This window comes from Ambystoma mexicanum, chromosome 4p (genome assembly GCF_040938575.1).
Source record: "Ambystoma mexicanum isolate Mex_15411 chromosome 4p, UKY_AmexF1_1, whole genome shotgun sequence".
Taxonomy (NCBI): domain Eukaryota; kingdom Metazoa; phylum Chordata; class Amphibia; order Caudata; family Ambystomatidae; genus Ambystoma; species Ambystoma mexicanum.
This window is the reverse complement of record NC_090927.1, coordinates 1063581423-1063607098: the sequence shown is the minus strand read 5'-3', so window position 1 is coordinate 1063607098 and position 25676 is coordinate 1063581423. Positions and strand designations below refer to the sequence as shown.

The following is a 25676-nucleotide window of genomic DNA, read 5'->3' as shown; positions in this document are numbered from 1 at the left end:
GTCCTATCTAGTGTCTACAGGAGTTGAGGTTGATACTTCTCTGCTATTGAAGCATATTTTAATAAGGATATAAAATCATTTTCTCTATCAAACGAAGCTAATTGTAAACACTTTGAAGGCCTTCTTTGTTTGCATCCTCCTTTTTGCGAACCTCTGCCTCAGTGGGATCAATCAGTCCTTTTGGCTCTAATTTACAAAACCTTCGAGCATATGGCATCCTGCGATTTGGTTTTTAACTTCGAAAACAGCCTTTTTAATAGCCATTACATCGGCTAGAAGGATTGCAGAGCTCCAAGCTCTTTCTTCAAAGGAACCTTATTTAAATTTCCACAACAGTAAGGTTGTCCTTTGTGCGGCACCCTCCTTTTTACCAAAGGTGGTTTCCGATTTCCATGTAAATTAGGAAATATTCCCTCCTATTTTTCCTCCTAGACTGCATGCATCTGCGGCTGAAGAAATGCTACATAATCGGGACGTTGCAAGAACTCTCAAATTTTAGAGGCCACTAAACCGTTTAGGAAATCAGACCAGCTCTTCATTACTTATGGTGGTCCTTCCCCTGGCAATAAGGCGGTTAAAGCGTCTATAGCAAGGTGGGTTGTTTCCTGTATCGCAAAGGCTTATGACATTAAGGTGCTTGCAGCTTCGCAGATACTTCGGGCTCATTCCACAAAACCAAAGCAGCATCAGTAGCCTTTATTAGGAATGTCCCCATTGCAGAAATGTGTAGAGCTGTTACTTGGGCTACTCCTCTTGCTTTACGCTATGGATGCATCCTCCGGAAAAGATGCCAGATTTGGCCAAGAGGTGCTCTACAACTGGGTTGCTTGAATTGCATATATGCTGTCTCCTCCAACCTTACTCATTTTAACACTTTTTAGTCTAGTCCCAACCAGTTGGGAAGGAGGGAGAGCCAGGACGTAAGAGAAATGACAAAATACCTTCATGGTGATTGTTTCTTAGTCCAGGCTCTCCCTCCTTCACAAGGCCTACCCAGCCATCCCCTCTCGTAAGCATGTACTTTTAATTCAGTGCCAGTGGCAAAACCAGGAACTGGGTGTGGAATGTTGACGTAGGGATGAGGTGTGGGGCTGGTGCACGGAGGGACGAACGCGGGACATAGCCTCACCAACCTCCAGTTTCTTAAAGAGGCAGCTATCTTTTGTAGCCAGCTTTTCCCCGCCTGCAGATGCAGGTATACCCACCCAGTTGGGAAGGAGGGAGAGACTCGACTAAGAGAACCTGAATCACCATGAAGGTAATTTATTCGTATTTATCGCCTTGGCATGGCTTCTGTTTCTCAAACCACTATCTGTTAATTACTAAGATAGTTTAAAGGTTAGTGTTGGCGAGATGATTTAAGGAGCTGACAACTTGGTTTCATTTTTGGTTACAAACCTTTAACTACGGTAAGAAACCTATCTGTCCCTGCTTCTACAGGGACCGGAGGTTCCTGCTTCAACCTAGAAAAACTTAGGTGCTCGTCAAGATGTAAGTCAACCAAAACCTTGTAAGCTGTCCTCCGTCTCAAACTAACTACTCTATCCCTCCCACTAAAAAAGGAAAGCATAAAGGGTTCAATAACGTCCTTCTTTAAACACCAGGAGAATGACTCCCTTCTCCTGGTGAAGTATTCAGTCTCTGGTTGCTTCAACAGCAGTCTCTTGAAATAGGGTCTGATTTACCAATTGCCCCAGGACCAGGAGACTAAATCTTTTATCCTTGTCTGCTTGTAAAAGTTCCTTGAACTGGTTCTTGCCAGTTCGTCTCATAAGCCTTACAACGTTTCTTTAGTTCTTTCCATGAACTTTTAAACAACAATCTCCAGGCCTTCAAAATATTTTTATCCACTTCTTTATGGGTATCATTACTGTGATGATGGAGAATAATCCAGAGTGTTTCTTGACACTTGGTTATATGGGCATCACTACTGTGATGAGAAGGATGGCTTCCGGGTACTTCTTGACTCTTGGTTCTCTGGTGAATACAAACACCCTTTAAGTGAGTTTTCAGGTAACAATTATGGGATGCACGAGTTGTAAGAAAAGACAGGTTTATTACAAAGCTCCAGGGCCGTGAGGGGTCGCTGTCCCTTGAGATTGAAAAGCTGAGAACTCGCTTGCCCACATCAGTCAGTAATATTCAAAGACAAAAACCACAAAATGAGGTTAATTGAATATACAATCATAACAATATTTGTAACCGTATTCTAAGCATTCGATTGGCTCCCGCCCATAGAAAATGTCAGTCCATATACATTCATCTAAACTGATTTGTTAGTGCCTAGCCCTGCTTTGCTACTGCTAGGTTAGTACATTTCCCCGCTCCCCATTGGTTAATGCAACCCAAGCTTCATTCTGGTGTGCATCCCTCTGCAGGTGATCTAATTACCTGCAGTCAGCAAGGAATGCAAAACTTTCCATTCTTGGCAATAAAGTAACCTCAAGGCCACCCTTCCTCGTATTACCAGATAATGGGCCTCCCAGCCCCTGGGCAACTCCCCGCACCTGTAGTTTACAACTATCGTCTTTTTGTTTGGCTCTGCCAAGGACGATACTCTGAATTCACTGTGTGCTTGCCTCCCTTTGGAGGTTCTCATGATATAGTGTACCAGGAGCCTAATTCTTAGAGTTAAAGCTAATAAATTGCTCTGCCGAGCCATGCAGCCAGGGCTCCCTGTATGCAGAACGGAAATTCTAATTCAACATGGCAGAAACACAAAAGCAAAATGGATGACATTCGGAGGCCTGTTTCTTGAAGCAGCTGTTAATGTGTGCTACTAATATATTGTGTCTCATTCCTAACAGAATAGAAGCTTCTCTAAAATAATTCAAAATTGAGGCCTAATGCAATTAACGGGGAAGACCTGTGTGTCATTAGAAATCTCACAGGCAATACCTTCTCTTACATTTGGGAAGTTGAATCCGCAGCCTAACTGGGTATTACTCCTGTGACGAGTGAGATGACTTCGGAGTACTTCTTGACTCTTGCCCAAGCCCCTACTGGGTCTACCGTGGCCCCAGTTACCTCTCTTGGAGCAACCACGTCACTGGTTCTTCCTGGGGTCTTGGACTCGGCCACTCCACTTTGCTGCTGTTTCTTCCTCGTTGTCCGCTCCGTGCAGGCTCTGTGGGATGTTTGGTCTTTCGATTTCAGTGCCGTTGCAGGAACGAACAGTCCACCTCAACGAGGTCACGCCACCGACTACCTTAACTGCTAGTTGCCTTGGCACTCTGGGCTCCTTCAGAGTGGCCTGCCAACCTGGATGCATTGTCCTCTTCGCCAAGGACCAACCTCTGCAGCTTTCCTTCGTACTTCGCGGTTTGAACTTCTCTGGGTTTCCAGAGTTCACGCTAGCTTCCTCACTCAACTAGTCCGTTCTCTATATTTTGAAGCTGGTTCCTCCCCAGCAGACTGTCAGTCTTTCTTTGATTCCCATTTAGCGATCTTCATTCCTCCCTCGGGCTTCTTTGTCTCCACATGGTCTAGCCTTAACGAGGGAGTAATCAGCATCACTCATTTGATCATCTTCTTCCCAGTATTACTAGACTTTACATCTGAGACATTTGTAACTTTACAATAACATATAGTTGTATCCTCTAGAGAGGAAAGGGGAGGCGTTGATGTTAAGGTTTCTGGGGGCAAGGGTTTATGGAGGTCTTTTACCAGACTGGAGTCCTTGTCCCCATGGGGGGTGGGTAGTCTCTCTGTATGAGATCCTCCTGCTTTTTACCACCCGTAGGCGGATTATTGGGTATCTGCCACACCTCCCTAGTCTCATAGGAAAGGCCTCCCTCGTGGGGAGAAGTGACAAGACGTGGTGAATCGTCACACTAGGTACTGCATAAAAACAATTCATTTTGTTGATTCACTGTTTATTTCAGGAAAATAGTCCCATGAAAGCACAATAATACCAAATAGCTAAATCAAATACAAATACAAGGTAAAAGAAATGAATACACGACTACCCTAATTAAATATCATGGCAATAACTGCACACAGATTGGAGTATCCTGACTCTTGCTTGCAGCGTATCAACTGAGAAAGCCTGACAAATAATTACACAAAACATACATACAACGGTCAGCATCAACATGCCCCTTGATAGTGCCAATAGCATGTAAGACCTAATATAAAGACTTATTCACGATCTTCCTTTCGCGAGATATACTAAATGGAGATATGTCAGTACAAATATAGTTCTTGTGTCGCTAGGCATCGTATTGAGGGATATAAAACACTCGCCATACCACACTCCGCTTTATACATCATAAAAAGATGGTTCACGGACACTGGGCCCATATTTTTGGCAAAATGAAGTATTTCTCTGTCTGAATCATTTTAATTTTTTGCTTAATAAGTTGGTCCATCCATGACAATGATCTATTAAACCATATTGCAAGATAATCATACACCCTTTCAATATCAGGCCATTAGAAGTAATATGTTTATACTTGACCCTGTGATTGGCTATTCACACTGATATTTGAAATGGTAGTGTTAACTTTAGAGCCATGTTTGCTGCATAAAAAGGCTACACGTGTCATCCACAACTTGGTGGCCCTTGGGAGTCCAAGTCATGAGTGCATCATAGCAGAACTGGACGCTGCCATATTTACCAATCGCTTAAAAGCATTACATCAATTGTTAAGAAATACCTTATTTCACAGAATGAGGTGCAAAGTAAAAGATAGTTTATTCTCAGTTAAACTCTTGAAGTGCTCGTTTTAGGGAAAATGTAATCTGCATTTGAAAGAGCTTTACACATTGAATTCATACAAGAAAACTGAAAACGAGAAGCCCTACTTGTTTAGGGGAAGTGGAAGAGGTGTATGAATTGGAAATTGGGCATAACAAAATAATCAGTGACACTGGGGAACAAGCTCTGCAGCCATTCAGAAAACCATTGCAATTGGCAGTATCGCAGATAACAGCAATTGCAGTGTTTGTAGGGCTGTCTTTCGGTATATCTAGCACCATCTTCTCTATACACTTGCTGCATCAGGCAGCAGTAGAGCTTCGTCCAACAATTTGTGTGAAGTGCTTTCCATCAAAACTTGCTAATGTTTACCTGCCCATAATAATTGTTTTTAAATACTTTTTTTTCAACCCAGTTTCTTTTTCCCCTTCTTCAATGTCTAAACTATATTATATAGTTCCTGCGTCTTGATTCAAAATCAATCATACTTTTAAAAATGTCCGATTTTTAAATCCTGTATCTCTCACCTCATTAAGCAGTTGTTTATTCTCCAGCATGGGGTCTGGCATGGATTCACATGCTAATGAATATTCAGGCTGGGACTCCTCAGTAAAAGAAAAACATTTTCACTTTCACTAACAAAACTGTATTTCTCCCATAAACCAATCGCTGTCCTCTGGGTCATACTGCACCCAGCCAATGACAGTCCTCTTCCTTAGCCCCTCCCTTGGCAACCATCTTCAGATTTTTACTGCATGTTTCAGTGTTGGGAGTACTCGAGTTTTGCTCTGCGAGCTACTTGTAGGTTTCTTCGTGTTTTTTCGCAGAAAAAGGTTCTATTTTTTTCCCCAAATTGCCGTGTGCTCTTCTCGCCATCTGCCAACAGCGGGGATACATTGTCTGAAGTTCAGCGCCCCACAAGGGCGAAGATAGTCAGTTTCCATAAAGCCATCGGGCCTACTTTGCACCTTCCGACCATGACTGAGCAGAAGAAAGAAGGAAGATTCCTCTTCAATCCCTGCACTAAGTGCGGGCTCCGAAATGTGTTTGTCGAAGACGAGCACCTACAATGCCTCTACTGCCTGCATCCTGACCACAAGGAAGGAGATTGCGAGATATGCCACGGATTCTCCAAGAAGACGACCAAGGACAGGCACAGGGCATGGGCATGCTTCACCCAAGGCGGTCGTCCATGTGGGCCCAAGATAAGGCCAAGCACGGCAAGTCCAGGTCCACCGGGGTCGGAAGCGGGTCCCACGGCAGACGGGGCACGATAAACATCACCCTCCGCCTCCATTGCCAGGTGGCAGTCGAGCTCCTCCTCGAAGAGAAAATCGTCTAACCTGGCTAAGCTGCGGTAGAAGCCTGAGAAGCCGCAGACGGAGGAGAAGACCGAGCTGCCCAAAAAGGCCCAGGCGGCACAGGAAAAGTCTTAGTCGACGATGGAGCTGGCGGTGGCTGTTCTTTTGAAAGCTAAAGGGGCTAACCGGGAGAGGGTGGGGTCCACACATGCCAAAGGTATCCTTCCCTCTGAGGTAAGAAGGCGCTGTGGTGACTTTGACCCGGTCTACCGGCACTCCAGAGAATGGGACACTGCCTCAGAAACTGGTTCCAACCCCTCGGGGTGGAAAAAAAGGGTCGGGGGCAAGGAGGCTGCGGATCAGTCCCAGTCCCAGGCCATGGCCCAAGCCATGGGCATTTCGTCCACAGAGGAGGAGGATATGGAGTCCCTACAACACTGTCCTCAAGGACATGGAAGAGGATGACTATGACGAAGAAGGCGTGGTACCTAGTGTTCCGTTCACACAAGTGCCACCGAGAGATGTGTCTCTGGACATCCTATCAACCCTCCACACCTTGGTGTCGGAGATCCAGAAGCGGATGCCACAGGGGCCTGTTCCACCAGTCTCCCAGATCCCTGATCAACCGCTGACTAAGTAAAAGCGCCATCTGATGCCCCCCTTTTCAGCCTCCACACCCGCGTCTGGTCCCATCTCCCCTAGCATACTCGGACACGGGGACGGATACGGCCACGACGATGGACGATGACGATATCATCGAAGCGGGCAGCGGGTCCCTGTATTCTAGGGCGTCCCCACTGGGTGAGGTGGGATCGTTCCATTCTATGATCACCAAAGCCTCCAAGCTGTCCTGTACCAGAGGCGTGAAGCCAAGAGCAAGACCATCATGGTGGTACCCCTCGTGGACGACGTGCCAGAGGAGGGCGTAGCCCTCTTGAAGAACCCTTGCACGGCTCCAGCCAAGCAAGATAGGCTGGAGAAGTACTGGGTACTGGAATCCGCCCCCAAGTGCCTGAGGTCGCAACCATCGCCAGACTCTGTTTTTGGCAACCACGAAGAAGCGGTCCTCTAACCCGTCCTCGTCTTCAGTCCCTCCAGACAGCGAGGGTAAAAGTTGGACACCATGGGGAGGAAGGTAATGTACAGCGCAGCGTCCACCATCAAAGCGGCCAACGCACTGGCGATCCTAGCAAGATACGTCAGAGAGCTGGGGTACAAGCTGGGGCCTATCCTGGAGTTCCTCCCCGACAAGAGGATGGAGGTGATCGCCCTCTTCCAGGAGGGAGAGGTGGCTTTGGATCACGCAATCACAGTGGTGCTGGATGTTGCTGACATGGGGTTCAGCCAGATGGGGAATGGTGTCTGCCTTCGTCGCCAAGGCTTGATGACGGCCACTAATTTCTGTCAGGATGTTCAAACAAAGGTACTAGACATGCCTTTCCATAGAGATAACCTTTTTGGGAAGGCCGCTGATGAGTCCCTGCAGGCCATTAAGGCGGATACGAGACGTCCCGTGCCCTGGGCACCCTCCAACAGCACTGCTCTTCCTTTTCTTCTTCCAGAGCAAAGTCGGGCAGGTTGTCGAAAGGTTTCTCCTCCTCGTACCGTCAGCCTTCCAGATCCATGACCCAAGAAGTCCACAGAGGCTGTTCCAAGGCCTACAGAGGAGGTCAGCATTGTCGCCAGCAAAGTAGGACCCCAATGCCAAAACAAGCCTGAACCGGCCAAGGAATCGGGCCCCCACCCGTGTACCCCTGTGGGAGGCCGGCTGACTAGGTTTGTAAGCGAGTGGGGAAAATATCACCACAAACAGATGGGTGCTGGACGCTCACGCCCAAGGACATACCCTTTCAGCACAGGTGTCCGCGGATCCCAACGGTGGCCTGTCGGGAGCAACACGTCCTTCAGCTCTTGGAGGACATACAGGCCATGCTTCTAAAAAGGGGTGATTGAACTGGTTCCCCAGCGACTACGGGGCTCCAGAGTCTACTCCAGAGACTTCTTGTTAAGAAAGAAGACTGGAGGCTGGAGGCCCATTCTAGACCAGCGATGTCTAAACCAGTACCTCAAGTCTGAGAAATTCATGATGGTCACGTTGCAGCATGTGCTCGGTCAACTGGAAAGAGGGGATTTCTTGATGTCTCTTGACCTGGAGGACGCCTACTTACATGTCCCCATTCACATGAAACACTGCAAGCTTCTACGCTTCATAGTGCAGGGACAGCACTACCAGTTCAAGGACCTGCCCTTTGGCTTAAAATCGGCCCCCACAGTGTTCATGAAGTGCCTGGCACCGGTGGAGGCCCATCTGCATCTATGCAGGATTCACATACTCGACGACTGGCTCATCCAGGTCCACTCACGACAGTTGGGCATCAAGCTGCTGACGGATCTGGGATTTTTCATCAACTATCCAAAGTCCTGCTTAACACCATCGCAGAACGTGCTATTCCTGGGAGCCAGGCCCGATAGTGTCCTGTCTAACATCACACTCGGAGGAGAGGGTAGCGGCCATTCAAGGGAAGGGGGCAAGGGGGGAGCAAGCACACTATTCGGCAGCCAGTTAATCCCCTTTCTCATCTGCAGAAGGATAATCCTACGGGCCCGACAAGCAAGATTTGGGGGTCCTGTTCAATCGGTGGTCCGAATTCTGCGCATCACGCTTGAAAAGGCCACAGCAACCCAGACCAGACCAGCGCCTCTGTGGGAGCCAGGTGAGCGTTACAGAACGCGAAGCCTTCCTACAAATTCCCACCCAGGCGCTATGGAAACTTCCGAGACTGACCAGTTGGCCCAACTACTGGGGGAATTACGGACCGAAGTACGCGCCGCTCGTCAAGAAACTAATGCTCTCAGGAGGGAAGTGATTGTAACAAAGGAAAGAGCTGATGACCTGGCTAGACAGCTTTTGCAAGGTCAAGCTGGACAAACCCCTTTACCCGGTTCCGGAGGGAACCCCGCTCCTGTGCTTTCCAGTAACCCGGTGCAGATAAATCTACCTGGAAACATGCCGCAGGCCCCACCCGAACGCTTTGCTGGGGACCCCAAACGATTCGCCATATTCATGAATCAGTGTCGTTTGCATTTCCTGTGCAGACCTGGGGCCTTCCCTAATGACCAGACCAAGGTAGCCTTTGTATTATCATATCTCAGCAGCAGTGCTGCCGATTGGTCAGTTCCACTGGTAACTCAAGATGACCCGATTCTACGTTATTTTCAAGGATTTCAAGCAAGCATGGAAAGGTTATTTGCTCGTCACTCCCAGGGGCAGGCTCTAGATGACGAACTTCTATCTCTGCGACAGGGCAATCAAGACCTCCTTTCCTACATTGCAACCTTTAATAGACTAATTGTGGAAACTGGGTGGCCAGAAGATAAAAGAATCACGTTATTTTATCGAGGTCTACGCGGAGAACTTAAAGATGTCCTGGCCAAGTTGTAAATCCGCCCCAAGAATGCTCAGAATATATAGGCTTAGTGGTACAATTGGATCACAGACTGCAAAACAGAAAAGCGGATCGGTCCAAGTTTGAGACCCGGGTGTTAGTCAAGACCCACGCTAACCTCAAGGGGCTGAAGCCTCTGAGCCAATGCAAATCGGAGGAGTTAAAGGACCTTTAACGCAAAAGGAACGTGAAAGAAGACGGCAGATGCACTTATGTCTTTATTGTGGATCCTCTGGACACTTTCTAAGAGATTGCCTGGCAAGGCCGCCCAGGAAGGTGGTAGGAGCCGCTGATAAAATCCATGAAACCTCTGTATCGGGAAACGACCCCGCCCGACAAGCGTAGGGGTCCGCTTGCCGAGCTTGAAAACGAACTCTCAGACCTCGCATTTCACTGTGCCAATGGTCCTCGTAGATCCGGAACAGCCTAAGCGGTTGCATGCAATAAAGGCATACATCGATAGTGGGGCTATAGGAAACTACGTGGATCGTGAATTGGTCTCCAGGATTAACCTTCCCCTGCGTCTTAAAACCAGCAAAGATGTCATCACCACAGTTGATGGAACTGAAATTGCCTCGGGACAGGTAACACATTCCACAGCTGAGGTGACACTTGTAGGTCCGGACGGCCATCGGGAGGCAGTTGTGTTTGATGTAATCAAGGCTCCACAGTTTCAGGTTATTCTCGGAATCCCTTGGTTAGAGACACATAATCCTCGAATTGATTGGCGAGCAAAGAGAATAACCTTTCCGGAGTGTGCACGAACCTGCTACCCAGAAAATCTGAAGATCAGTCTAGCATCAGTAACCTCTGTCTCCATTCAACTACCTCTGGAATACCAAGACTTTCAGGACGTCTTCCAAAAGGAACAGGCCAACACTTTACCTCCTCACAGATCGTATGATTGCCAAATCGATCTGGTGCCCGGTGCACAACCCCCTTGTAGCAGGATTTATGCCCTTACTGAGCCGGAGAATCTGCATTTGAGACAATATTTAGACCAATACCAATACCCGTGGGAGCCAGGTGAGCGTTACAGTTACATCTGTAACCTGCAGAGCCGGATGAGGTAGATGCAGCACATCATGCCGAGCAACGACTTGATGGTCCGCACCGTGGCCTTCTTAATCGGCAACAGCCACTGCACCTTCCATTAGACCAATACCTAGCCAATGGTTTCATTCGCCCGTCAAAGTCTCTGGCATCCTCGGCTTTGTTCTTCGTGCCAAAAAAAGAAGGCGACCTTAGAACATGTATCGATTACCGCGCATTGAACCAGATAACTGTTAAAAATCGTTACCCTCTGCCTTTGATCCCTGAACTCCTTGACCAGGTGAAGGACGCTTGCATATACACCAAGTTAGATCTCCGGGGGGCTTATCTGGTACGAGTAAAAGAAGGCGACGAATGGAAAACGGCCTTCCGTACAAAATATGGACTATTCGAATACCAGGTGATGCCTTTCGGGTTGTGCAACGCGCCTGCTGCCTTCTAATTCTTCATGAATGATGTCCTTCGGGAACTCATCGATGTCTTTGTTGTCGTGTATATCGATGACATTCTGGTGTACTCCTCTTCGGAATCTGATCACAGAAAATATGTCAGGGCCGTCCTTGAGAAATTGCGCCAGCGCAAACTGTTCGCAAAGCTGGAAAAATGCGTTTTCCATACCACCGAGGTTGAGTTTCTTGGATTCATCCTGACACCTAAAGGGGTCCGAATGGACTCACGGAAAGTGGATGCCATCAATGGCCATCACCTAGTTCGGTGAAAGGTGTCCAAAGCATGCTTGGTTTTGCCAATTTTTATCGCAGGTTTAACCCGGAATTTTCACGGGTGGTGCAACCCATCACTGCACTCTTGCGGAAGAATAAACGTTTTGAATGGACCGAGGAAGCTGAACAGGCCTTTCAGGAATTAAAAGCTAAATTTACGTCCGCACCTATTTTGAAACACCCGCGTCCTGATCTCCCATATATAGTCGAAACCGACGCATCCGGCTTAGCCATGGGAGCTGTCCTGTCTCAGAGAGACCCCGAAACCAACCAACTGCACCCCGTAGCATTTTGGTCCAGAAAGTTCTCGCTGCCGGAGATAAATTATGCAATCACCGATAAGGAATTATTAGCCATTAAGTCCGCCTTTAAGGCTTGGCGGCATTATCTTCTTGGCGCCAGGCATACCATCACCGTGATCACTGATCACCGAAATTTACAATATTTAAAAACTGCCAAGGCTCAGTCTTCACGACAGCTCCGATGGGCTTTATTCTTTGCTGAGTTCGATTTTGTAATCACCTACCGTCCCGGCTGTAAGAATGGCAAAACAGACGCGCTATCTCGAATTGGAATGGGAGAAATGGACACAAACTCAGAACCTGTGCCATATCAACATCGTGGAACTACGGGCAGTGTTCTAGGCCCTCAGGTCGTTCCTTCCGTCCCTGATGGTGGGAAAGGTGTTGTGGATCTTCACGGACAACACCACCACAACGTTCTACATCAGGAAACAAGGGGGCAATCGCTCGCCGGTTCTCTCCAAGGAAGCGCAGGAACTGTGACACTGGGCTGTCGGACAAAAACACAATCGCAAACTCCCTCAGCATGGAGTTGTGCTCCTGCCATGAGAAGGAACTTCGGCAGGACCAGGTGGACCACATCTTCGCCAAGTGGGGCATGCCCCAGATCGACCTGTTTGCGATGGCGGCGAACTCCAAATGCCAGAAGTTCGCCAGCAGATTCCATCAGCCGAGGAGCCTGGGGGACGTGTTCTCCTTCCCGTGGGAAGGGATGTTACTGTATGCGTTTCCTCCGTTGCCTCTCCTGCTGCGAGTCAACGCACTCTGTGTCAGTGCAGGATTTGGTACCCAGACTTTCTCACCCTGTCGGTGTCGCCACCGGTCAAGCTACCAGCGGCCCCGGATCTGCTCACCAGAGAAGGAGGTGCAATCCTGCATCACAACCCAGGATCGCTCCACCTGAGGGCTTGGATCCTGCAGCCCTAGAGTTTGGGGGATATGAGTTGCCGGCGGAGTGCAGGGAGGTCCTCGCCATGGCCAGGGCATCGTCGACTCTTAAGTGCTATCGGCACAAGTGCAAGCGTTTCGCTACGTGGTGCCGGTCGCAAAAGTTTACCCCTCTGAGGGTCACGCCCTGCAGATTCTTCCGTACATGCTATCCTTGGCTAAGACTGGACTGGCACACGCCTTGATCAAAGAACATCTGGAAGCTAATTTCTCCCGCTACACCTGTTCTCCAGGAAGGTCTTGACTTTCGTCTCATCGGCTCATCAAGGAGTTCTTCAAAGGATTTTTGTCCGATCTTTACTGCCGTTGAAGGCGCCTGCCCCAGAGTAGGAACTCAACGTGGTTCTGGCGAGGCTCATGGGGTCCCCCTTCGAGCCTACGCATCAGTCCCCACTCCTCTCGTGGAAAACTGCTTTCCTTGTGGCCATCACCTCTGCCAGGATGATGGGCATTGGTCGAAGTGAGCGGGAGCGGTCGGGAGTGGTGCTCCTCTACTTTTTTAAACTAAGGTTTACTGTTCCTATACTTTTATTATGAAAAGAGACTAAGTGTAGGAAATAGTTGAAACTTGCATGTTCAGTGCACTATGCTGAACGTTCCTTTAAACAGCAGGTGCAAGTGTTTGGGGTTTTGTATTGTGTGTGGGAGGGGGCGTGGTGATGGGTTTTTGTGGGGAGTGGGGAGTGGGTGCAGGCCAGCAGGGCACATAGTTCCACTACTTCTTTTCGTATACTTCGACCACTGAGGGTGGATGAGATACAGGCTCTGTCCTGCAAACAGCCATAACCGACTTTCCATAAATCGAAGGTGGTGCTGCAGACTCACTTCACTCCATCGGAATACCACCTCAACAAACCTTTGTTACCTGTTTTTTTTCTCCCCCCGAAACCTTCGTCTCGGCCTGAGAGAAACTTGCACTCGCTGGACGTTACTCGTGCCCTGAGGTTCTACATGGCACGCACAAAGTTTTCAAAAGACTTCACAGCTGTTTGTGAACTTTGGTCCTGTGAACCATGGGAAGTGCTTTGTCCAAGGCTTCCATCTCAAGGTGGCTCTCCGGCTGCATCATGTACTGTCAGCGGTTGGCAAACCGACTGCTGTCTGGCCGTCCGAGAGCCCATTCCACTAGTGCGATCGCTGCGACGGCTGCGTTCCTGGCTGGTGTGCCCCTGCTGGACATCTGCAGGGCTGCTACGTGGAGGTCCACTCACACCTTCACGAAGTTCTACTGCATCAGCAGGGCTTCCAGGGAGGAGTCCAGAGTCGGCCAAGCAATGCTGCGTAACCTGTTCGCTTGAGGTGAGTCTGTTCCAGAGGTAAGAGTGAATAGCTTCTGTTGAGCCTTGCCACCTCCTGTGGTTGTGTAATGTTGCACGGCTGTGTTTTAGTTATTCATGAGCAGGGGAATCCATGCCAGACTCTATGCTGGAGAAGGAACACGTTACTTATCTGTAACTGTTGTTCTCCAGCATGGGTCTGGCATGGATTCACATGCGAACCCTCCCTGCAACCCCTCTGCGGCTCTTCTTGGTCATACTGCCACTTTGCGTGCTTACCAAAGCTGACGATGGCTGTCAGGGGAGGGGCTTAGGAAAGGACTGTCATTGGCTGGGGCAGTATGACCCAGAGCACAGTGATTGGTTTATGGATGAAATCCAGTTTTGTAAGCGAAAGTGAAACTGTTTTTCTTTTACTGAGCATTCCCAGCCTAACGACGGGGAATATTTATGAGCATGTGAATACATGCCAGACCCAGGCTGGAGAACAATAGTTACAGGTAATAAACTTGTTCCATATCCCAAATCCCATGCAATAGTTACAATTTCCTTCATTATGACAGCCGATCTTATGTAAAGTGCCATTAAATCTCATTGCAGGTCCCGGCCATACTCTTCACAAAATCATATCATGTGTCCTAGTCAATATATTATTCGATTCAATAGGATCTCGAACCAGTGGTTGTAACCTAAAATAGTCATTTCCCTTCTCGCAATAGTCCCACCATTCCTGCAACAATTTCAGAATGTGCCTTTTAATCTTTACCGTTATATCTGCTGTTAATGTGTTGCAATCTACTTGGTGCAAAACACTTTTTATACTTGTAGAAATTCTGAGTGCAACGCTGAAGGCAAACCATTTTGCTTTGGTGCTTTCTTGCTATAGGGTTTTGCACGTTAATATTACTGAACTAATGCTCAATTTACCGACCTGAGTAGAGTCGATGTCCAAATTAACTGATTTGAATTCAAACTGAGATGCATAGTATGCCCATTGACCCCATGAAGCATTGTTATCTAGGCCCAATAGTAACAGGCTCCTGCAGCAGTAATGGCAAAAATAAAAAGACACATCAACCTGCTTTTTCACGCTGCTTTTGAATTTAACCACACTAGAATTGTAATCTGTTTAACGCTGCTTTTGTGTTTAACCACTCTAGAACTGTACTGATTTGGCGTCTGCTGCTTTTGAAATTAGCCACACTAGAACTGTACTGATTTGGTGTCTGCTGCTTTTAAATTTAGCCACACTAGAACTGTACTGATTAAGTTGTTTGGTTTTAGTTTAGATGCACCTTCAATACACCTGGACCAAAGCCAACCTGGGACAATACAGACTGAAGAACTGACAATAAAACTACTAACACCCAGAGATCACCCAAAACCAGCTAACCAACCTCCCCCTTCTCTTTTACGAACTCACACGTACAACACACGGCCATAGGGCTTGTGAAACAACCCACCAAAACACTTGAACTGAACACCCCTCTCTAATCATGCTACAAACCTAATACTTGCAGACAACAAACTCAGACACTGGACGCCACCCTTATAGACACAAGATGCCAATTTCTCCTGGTTCTACACTTATCAACCGATTAGCACAGCCTCTATCCTATCCTTCTCTCCCTCACTAACTAACCCTACCCATTTTTCGTAGCGCCTCTGAGCGCCTGGAGACAATGCGAATGGCAGCGTTGTGTGGTATAAATCAACATAATCCATTCACTTGTGTTAGGTAAGATTTTCATATCAATGATAAACCTTCCTGACCTGTGTCAACCCCAGAACTTTTTTGCTGGACTAGTTTATTTTTCCCGATACCTCAGTGAGTGGGAATTTTTTTTTCAATGCTCACAGAATCTTTTACTCTTTTTATGGGTGTCATTTTGAATACTCTACATAGTGTCTTTTAAAAGTTACCCTCTTTGACAACAAGTGCCTGTTGTTGCTGGGTTGCCCTAGGTGCTCCACTTTTAACTTTCTCTGGCTAACCTTGTGAGAACTACAGTTCCCAAGGTTAGAAAGGATCTTTGGATCCCTTTTACATTTTCTTAGGTGAGACCAGCACACCCCAAACCCTATGTGGAATGCTGGGGAGATACTGAGTATCCCCTTTCTCATTTTAAATGGAACATTTGTTACAAGAACAAACTTAACTTTAATGGCTGGTGGCAGTGGACCTTTTTATTAATTCGATGCACCTTTACTGCAGGCTGTTTGCACAACCCCGGTAAAGGCACCCACGGGTGCTCATTTTACCTAAATGGTCCCTGTCTTTTTTTCACCATTTCAGCATTCCTTGTTCCTTCTCCTGACATCCAGGGCTGGAAATTTCTTTGTGAACTTCGGCGGGAAAACTGTGGATTCCCTGCCCAGGCTCCAGAGTGTCTGTGAAGGCAGAAAGCAAGGGGGGAGTCAATAACTCTGCAGCCCTTTGTCTTCCAGCCTGACTGTGAGAATCCAGTTCAAACTGCCAACCCCCTATCCCCCCAAGTTTGAATGTTGCATGGCTGTTTGATTGGCTGGGTTCCTGCATAAAAGTTTAATCCTGGAACCTGACAAGGTAGTCGACCACTGGAACCAAAACCGAAGAGGAAGATGAAGAAACCACAGCTCAAACGATTTCTAGCGACCGTAGAGCCTGCTATGTAACCAGAGCCTGCAGTAGCCCTTCCCTTCAATCGACCTTGGGACTCCAAAAAAGACGACCCAGAGCCTGGTGTGTCCCACTAGATTCAAGAAGACCTGCATTTGTAACCATCTCCTGTTGTGCTGCGACCTTGCAGGGCTGCAGTACCCCAATACCTTGGGACCTTGAGCCATTGTGATGTGTACAGTCTTCCGTATCTCGCTTAAACTTCGTTGGATTCCAGTCCAAAAAGTCCCCTCCCAGAGTGCTGGACCTTGCAAATGACAGGAATCCAACCAGCGATATTCTGTCTACTTGTGTGCGCCTGAAAAGGTGCCAAATCCACAGAGCTGCATCCAGCCGCGAGGAAACTTTTGCCGGGAACCTTCTTCCACGATTCCCTACTGCAAAAGTCCTTCCAAAATCCTGTCTTGCGTCTTCATGACAAATAAATCCATCAGGTTTTTGGCTGCAGATCCAGAGGTTTTCCTGCTGCAACCCTTCTTCTGTGCTGAGGTACTGTGTTGGCTGGGGGATTTTACCTACCATAAGCTTTTGATTTCTTTATAGCTTTGGGGTGTTTTCTGTGATTGGGAGGCCACTCATCCAGTTAACCCAGGCCCACTGCGGAATGCTCATATTGTGTCTTCTCTGAAGTCCCTGGACCCTCAACTAATTTTAAAGTGAAAAGCGTACTTGTTTGAACAGTCTGACTTTGTCTGCAACTGAACCCTAGCTCACCCTGCGTACAGCTGACACCTAGACCAACAGGGTCCCCTCTACTGCCTCTGAGTGAACTCATGCTATGTACTAAGGGAAGGACTGGATAAGAAAAAGGCTCTGCCTTGAAAAGTATAACAAGTGTGCAAAAGTGACTTACTTGTAAAAGAGGTTGGTGGGTAACTAACTCTGAGAGTGAACAGTTACAAAAGTGCTTACTTACCTTGAATGTGTGTTGCACTATTCTGAAAAGTATATATAAGGTTAAGTTACTCACCTCTGAATTGGTTGTGCCTTTTCCCCAAAAGGAATGCTGTTGGTTTCACTTTACTATTCCTGTTAGGATAAATGTATGAGTGTCACTCTCGTTGGGTGTTACTTCCCCCGACTTGCTGTTATCCTGTCCAGAATAAGTCTGCCTAAGGGTTATACTTACTTTTAAATTGCTGATAGCCCCTTTAAAAAGTATAAAGGTTTTGATTTGCTTGTGCTCGTTGTGTGCCATCCTAAAACAAGTTAAAGAGTTATTGCTTATCTCAATCTGTGTTCCACTGATCTTAAAAAGCATCTGCAATAGAATATTAAAACATTAGATCTTACCTGCCTAGAATAGCTGGGTGTGCCAATCCTGAAAAGCGTTCCTTTAGGTGTAGTTGACCTTGGTCTGCCTGGTGCAAACAACAACAGTGTAAAGAGTTCTTGCTTATCTTTGCCTGTGTTCCACTGGGCTGAAAAGCAGCTGTAATTGTATATTTACACCAAAGAGGTCTTGCTCACCTGGTACCACTGTTATCACGAAAGTAGTAGAGGCATATACTGTTCCTTGAATCTGTTTTCCACTATTCATAAAAGTATATTTGCAAGTTGATGGTCTGTGATTTCCTTGTTGAATGTCGCTGCATAATTGACAGGGTCTACTACCCTTGTATTACTGAAAGTAATCAGAAATTAATCTTTGGTTCTACTCCCCAATAATAGGTGTGCCCTATACTGAATGTGTATACCAAGGTCTGACTTACATAGACCTACTGTTAGGTGTTCCAAGGTCTGTGCTTTGATCTGTGTATTTAAAGCATAGTGTTGTATTTTTATAATGTGTTTTTATAATGTGTTTTTATGCTTTATGATAGTACTTACCTAAGAATCTCTTGGTCTGTTTGTATATAAAATAAACCCTTTATTTTTACAATACATAGTGTGTCAGTATTTCTTTGGACTAATGTACAATACAATTTCTTTGTGCTGATTCTACAGCCATCTCTTCCTCCTAAGAGAGGCCTGGCTACTCTGTCTATCCTACCCTGAACTCAGGTGGTACAGCCTTATACTAAGAGTGGAGTCTTGTACTGCCTCAGTTGAATGGTTTTACTGAGCCCTAAGCCCTTAGTTGGACTTCAGAAAAACTGCCCTAACAACTTTGGACCAATGTATTTTTATAAGTAGCCATTAACTGCACCTAAGGACGATGTTTCATATTATTAGGTCTGTTAGCCCATTTTTGTTTGGTTTGTGCGGAGAATGTTTCTGCCAATGTGAAGCATGGCACGCATAATGGTGTCTGGAGGCAATTTTCTTGGTATACAGTAATCATATTTTTCAGATAAGATTAGTGAGCGTGTAATATTTAGGATTAAACTAGAACAGTTTGAACCAGGTCTCCATATTCAAATGTGAAAGGACTTTCCTAAATACTCATTGCATTCCATTGCCATTTGTTTCTTATTCTACAGGAATAGACTTTCAGGAATTCATTGGGATGTATAAGCGCTTATTTCTTCATTGCAGGAGTGTGGTGAGTATCCTTACTATGTTTATTCTATTTTATTAGAACAAAGAATGTCACTTGTGCATGGAGTAGAATAGGCCATTTCGGCTAATAAAACATACACAACACGGTGCCACTTAGGAGCCAAACCTGGAAGTAACCTCCTAGTCAGAGCCATGCAGCAATATGGGTATGCACATTATCTGAAAAGCTTACCTTATTGATTATGCAGCGTGAGTTGACTCAAGATTGGAGAATTGGGGCTTGTTCAACAAGCACTAGCAATGGGGCATTTTGATAGCATTACTGTACTAATTCAGCAAACATCTTGAGGATTATTACCAGCTTTAACAATTTGCGTGCTCCTGACCCTGATGGTATATGTAGCAAAGTGGTTAAGAACGATGCGGGCACCTGGGCCGTGGCACTGGATTGCCTTTTTAGGAGCATTGCTGAGTCTCAACGTATTCCTTGTTCTTGGAGAGACCGCATCATAGTCCCCATTTGGAAGAAGGGTGATCAATCTCTCATTAGTAACTACCGGATTCTGGCGATGCTCGACGTATCTTCAAAGATCTTCACTCAGCTGCTTCTCAATGACATGCACCTCTGGGCCACTGAGGCTAACCTCATCCCACTTAATCAAACAGTGTTCCAACGTGGCTCAAGCACGTCAACTAATTGCCTTGCACTGTGTGCTGTAATCCGACAGGCATGGTCGACCTGCCAGTCCCCGTATATGCCGCTTTCATCTATTATAGTGCCGCCTTTGACACTGTAAATCGGGATAAACTTTGGCGGAAATTGTCAGCTTGCAATATTCCAGCAGGGCTCTTGTCCATGAGAGTCCAGCTTCATACAGACACTCTGGTCAAGATCGGACTGGATCAAACTGGGTCTTTTTCTACCTGGATTCCAATGACGCAGGGCCTGAAATAGGGCTGTAATATTGCCCCTTTGTTGTTCATCCTTTACCTTGCAGATATGCCCGCCCTTGCTAATCCCAAGTCGATTCCTCTCAAGCTGAGTGATTTTCCCTTGCAGTGGCTCGGCTATGCGGACAACATCCTCATTTTAGACCTAACCCCAGCGGGATTGCAGGCATCACTTGACTCCCTAAAGAGGTTCTCTGACTCCTTGTACCTTGCAGTTAACATTCAGAAAACCAAGATTCTGGTCTTCCATTCACCTGAGCGTTGCAGGATTAATATTCCTGGGAACCTCAACAGTGTTCCCCTTGAGGTGGTTAGGGAACACAAGTACCTCAGAATCAACGTTGATGAAGGTCTGCGGGGCAATTCTCATCTTCCCCATGTTAAGATCAGATGTGCCCAGATATATACACAAATTGGTTTGGTTCGATCAGCAGTTAAATAGCACACACATGTTTGTTCCCTCATGCAACCACTTCAAAGGACCTTGAGGTTCTTCCTGTGAAGGAGTGAATAAACTACAGATTTCCAGTGGGATATTGTAATAATGAGGTGCTACTAAGCTGTGGTCTTCTATTTTAGTATCTGTTGAGACCAGTAGTTTGTGGGCCTTAGGCTGTTTTCTCTCTCGTGGATAACAACAATTTCTTTTTTTCTCTTTTCTTTTTTTGCTTTGAAGCAGATTGTTGGCTTTAATAGCTGTAACGGCAGACACAAATCGATATATATATATTCCTCCAACCATTCACTCTCCTTCAGGGCTATCACACCAATTTGGATTCAACCAGTGGCCAGGTCTTCGCAATATCTGAGGTATCAGTTTTTGAATGCCTCCTCTCCCAAATGGGTATGGCGCCTTTAGTGAGTCCCAAATGCACCATATCCCCTGCACAAGTCCGCTCAAGGGTAGTTATGTACTTACCTGGTTGGGGACGGAGAACACCTCAAACCATTAATTGTGGGATTCAGGCTCCTGAATCCATTGGAGACCGTAGAGGACGCTCCTGTGTTCAGATTCCAGAATGATTTTCACAGCTAAACCTTCTTTTGTTCCTGCAAGGTGAAATAGAAGAGGCCATATATGGTCATAGTTTCTGCCTTCCTCTGGAAACAATGGCAGGAAATAGCCAAGACCAGATCTGACTGAATACTTGCATGACATTTGGCATTTCAGAGTGGGACCCACATTTAAATATTGCCTGTCAAGCAGCCCCACAAAGGTTAACGGTTCCCTTGGGTGGATAGCGAAAGTTTGAATGGATGCATCTTCCTTATTACAAGCAAAGTTTTCCCTTAGCCCTGAAATTTTGCTATAAAACCTATGTGTTTGCTCTGATAATTGGTCTAACTTTGTAACAAGTCTCGAAACACCACCAAACTGAAGATCATAAGGAAGTCTTTCTATGGCAACTTTTCAAAGCCCATCTGATTTTGAATCTCTGCCAGTGTCTGCGGACACTTTACTTCTTTAGAGATCAGATGGCTGTGGCATGATGAAGTAAGGAGGCTGACGAGGTGTTATCATTTTGACTATAGACTTGTATTAAATGAATTGAGAAACCTTTCTCTCCCTACTTCTAGAGGGGGAGCAGGGGTTCCCTACCTCAACCTAGAATAACTTGCGTGCTCATCAGGATGCAAGGCAAAAGAAACATAGATACTGTCCTCCGTCCAAACCAACTACCCTATCCCTGTCTCTAAGAAAGTAAACCAAAAAGCATTCAATCTTATTTAACCACCAGGAAAAGGACTCCCTTCTCCTGGTGAAGTACTTCAGTCTCAGGTTGACTCAGCAACAGTCTCTTGCAATAGTGTCTGATTTACCAACTAGGCCTAGACCAGGAGAATGACTCCCTTCCCCGGGTCTTTCTGGAAATGTTCCGTAGACGAGTTCCTGGGGGATCTTTTCACAAGTTTTGAGAAGTCTCTTTAGTTCCTCCCAGGGAATTTTAAATGACAATTTCAAGGCCTTATTCACTCTACTCCTGGTTCAGATCTTTATACTTCTGGTGTGTCTCATATTTTAAGGTTCTCACTGTGTGGAGGGAGCTCACTCCCAAGGCACCCCTGTACTTTGACTTTTTATCTTCACACTACTTTGAGGGAGATCATGCCCAATGAAGACTTGACTTACTTATCTTGAGTGAGCTCTGTGCCATCCATACCTTAAAGTTATTGTTTACCTCAGTCTGTGTTACACTTATCTGAAAAGCAACTGTAATAATATATTTACAACATTAGGTTTTACCTGCCTTGAATAGCTTTGTGCCATTCTTGAAAAGGGTTCTTTATGTGTTGTTGCCCTTGGTCTGCCTGTTGCATCCTAAATTAATTAAAGAGTTCTTGCTTAATTTATTTAGTCTTTGTTCCACTTAGCTGAAAAAGCAACTGTGATTATATATTACACCAAACAGGTTTTAGTCACCTAGAGTAACTGTTATTCTCAAAGTATTTATAGGTATATACTGTTCCTTGAATCAGTGTTCCACTATTCAGAAAAGTATCCTGGTAACAGGGTTGGTTGATTATGTGATTACTTTGCTGAGTGTCACCGCATAACTGACTGGGTCTCCTAACCTTGTATTACAGAAAGTAATCTAAAAGTAACTAATTGTCTCTACGCCCCATGAATATATGTGTCCTGTACTAAATGTGAATGAGAAGGTCTGCCTTCCCTAGAATTACTGTTAGGTATTCCGAAGAAGGTTTTTTGCTTTGGTCTGTGTACCTTCAAGCATTGTGGTGAGTTTTTATAAATGTGTTTGACTCTATGACCAGTACTTCACCCAAGACTTAACTTGGCCTACTTGTATTTAAAATAAACCTTTGTTTTTTATAATACTTATGGTTGTAAGTGTTTCTATTGATTGCTTGGTGTACTAAAGGTTCAGTGTACTTTCCTACAGCCTTCTCCCCCTCCTAAGATGAGCCTGGCTGCTCTGTCTAAGATACCATATATTCAGGTGGTACAGCCTTATACTAAGAGTGAAGTCTTGTACGCTCTCAGTTGAATGGGTTTACTAAGCCATCAGTTGGACTTCAGAAAAACAGTCATAACAACTAGCCAGGCATAAAGTAACTCTCACCCCACCCCCTCTCTCAATTATCCACATGCACACCATTTCTTGTTTGCTTGGAGTCAGTGATTGCTAGCCAATAACTAATTGCAAGTGCACATTTTGAAGCAAGCATGATTTCGACCCCTTAGAACAAACATATCGGAATCTTTATCAGGGCGCCAAAACCCTCTTTAGTCGATTCCTTGGGTTTCTCTTCTCAAAAATGTGCTTGACACAACATTCCAGCGCGGTCATCTAATCCTTCCTACATCAATCGGAACCGACAAATTCAGTTCATGCATATTTAGAGATCATCAAACTCAGCTAATGTGTTAACCATACTCTGTTCAAAGTAAAACCAAAAACCCCCTGAAATTCGCCAGTTATGGTAGTCTAAGCAACCATACCTGCCCGCACCACTGTGCACTGCTAACACTAACACCCAGGACATGAAAGATGGCATCACAAATGTCATTGATGACATCACTGATGACATCACATGTGCATGTACTTTTCATGAAAAGGCTGCAGAAGGGAGTCTTATTATAATGTTGATAAAAAAAACTGTCAAGGATCATTGGAATAGATGACATGAGCTATGTGGTGCATTAAACAATGCATTGATATAAATAGCATTCTATTATGAAGTTCTTTACAGTACAATAATGTACTCATGTATAAACATAAGCATTGTGTGCAGCATACATAATGGAGGTGCAATGTTCATAATCTTCCCATGTTAACTAGTGAAATGGTAAATGCTTTCTTTTTAGAGTTTTGTGTACTATGCAACATGTAATAAGTAGCTAATGAAACCCACTTCCTATATAATTTCATTATTACACACAAAACACAAAGACATAACAACAAATAGAAATATGAGTATATACAGTGAAAGTGAAGTACGCAAAAAAGCAGCAGTAGAACCAGAAATTGTTCATAACCTACCTGATTATTTTTATGCACATAAATGATTGTTCTGCTTCAAATCTACTACTTCCCTATGAATAACTATCACATGATGTGCATGCATCCTAAAGAGAGTAATGCAAATACAAATATGAGCATGTCCACAGAAAGTACAGTAATAAAAAAAAGCAGACCAATAAGAAAGTGTTCATAACCTTATTGATTGTCTTCATACACAGAAAGCATTGGTATCTTTCAAGTGTGTATTCTCCCTATGTATATGTTTCATATGCTATGAGTGAACCCCTAATGAATTAATGTAAAAACATATTTGAAGTGTAAGTCTTCAATTATAGTAGTTTTCGTTTTTTTTTGTTCCTAAGTATTACTGGCTAAGATATATCACTAAAGGAAAAAAGAGGGAGCCAGACATATGATGTCATCAGTGAAGTCATCAATGACATTTGTGATGTCATCTTTGATGTCCTGGGTGTCAGTCTTAGCAATGCACGTAGGTGGCGCGAGTTATGGTTGCTTAGCTTACCATAATTAGCAAATGTCAAGTGTTTTTCGGTTTTACTGTGAACCATAACGTCCCTTTAATGTTTTTTTTTACTGAATATACATATATATATATATTTATATATATATATATATATATATATATATATATATATATATATATATATAGCAGTGAACAAAAACAAAGGGGCTACACATGTGATATCATCAGTGATGTCATCAATGACATTTGTGATGCCATCTTTCATGTCCTGGGTGTTAGTGTTAGCAGTGCACAGTGGTGCGGGCAGGTATGGTTGCTTAGCCTACCATAACTGTCGAATTTCAGGGGGTTTTCGGTTTTACTTTGAACCATAATGGCACGTTTGTGTAAAAAAAAAAAAAAATGTAGTGAATTGCACATGTTTTTAGTAGTACAACTTAACCATAACGTCCCCTTAAAGTTTTTTTTGAGTGAATTTTACGGGTTTTTAGTAGGTCAATTTAAGTATAACGTCATTTGATTAAAAACATTTTTTACTGAATGTCACAGATTTTCAGTAGGGCAACGTAACCATAACGTCCCTTTAACGAGGTTCTTTTGCTAAACAGTATACACCTTGCGAAGAATGCCACATGACAATATGCTGGCGTACAGCACGGTGACGTGTCCCAGAATCAGTACACACTTAACAGTAAGATCTATGCCTCGTGGACAGTGTGGAAATAGATTTTATATTGATGTAAGAACATCCACCAACAACATTTCCTTTACACAGCGCCAACACATATGGTAGGCAGCGATTACCAATGCGCTACACATTATATATTTTTAGCAAATGTTCTACTTATCTGAAAATGACATGAGCTAAAGCCATCCCTCCTCCTCAAGAAACAGCAGCACTGCTGTAATGAAGAAGCATGAGAAACAGTGCTGCTACCTTGCAAATAACAAACGCACACAATTTTTCGCTGTACATCTACCGGCCCATATTACCGTTTGTTGCCTCTTTGCTCATTGCCGTTGGCAAATTGCCTTATTACCTGTCGTACACAAGCCACCCATAAACAAAGTAAATATTCCGTTAAGAGCGACCTTTCACAGTGTAAATAAATGTAAACAAAAAAATTACACTCCATGTACCTCATATTTCTCAGTAAAATACATAGACGCAATAATCTTTGCCAGTAATAGTCTAGATTTGCAAAGCAGTAACATGTGTTACTAAAAAATAGGATTACATGGTTATAATCCGGGGCGGGTTTGGCGCGTCGGATTACAAAACAAAATCCTTTTCCAAGATGGCCACCATAGAAAGGGAAGGCGGTTGTTTCATACATAACCCCTCTTCCCTTTCCATGGTAGCCTGCAAAAAGCACAAGTATGTGACGTGACGCAGAACCTGTAAA

At 45.1% G+C, this 25676-nt stretch overlaps 1 protein-coding gene across 8 annotated transcripts in view; it reads left to right on the top strand.

The window, feature by feature from the left end:
- CEP43 (centrosomal protein 43) overlaps positions 1-25676 on the top strand; it is an 816584-nt gene that overhangs the window by 394810 nt on the left and 396098 nt on the right. For all 8 annotated transcript variants that reach the window (XM_069606648.1, XM_069606650.1, XM_069606649.1 and 5 more), the window contains one exon: positions 18831-18892. In XM_069606648.1, the coding sequence (XP_069462749.1) occupies positions 18831-18892 (62 nt within the window). The remainder of the gene's footprint in view (positions 1-18830; positions 18893-25676) is intronic.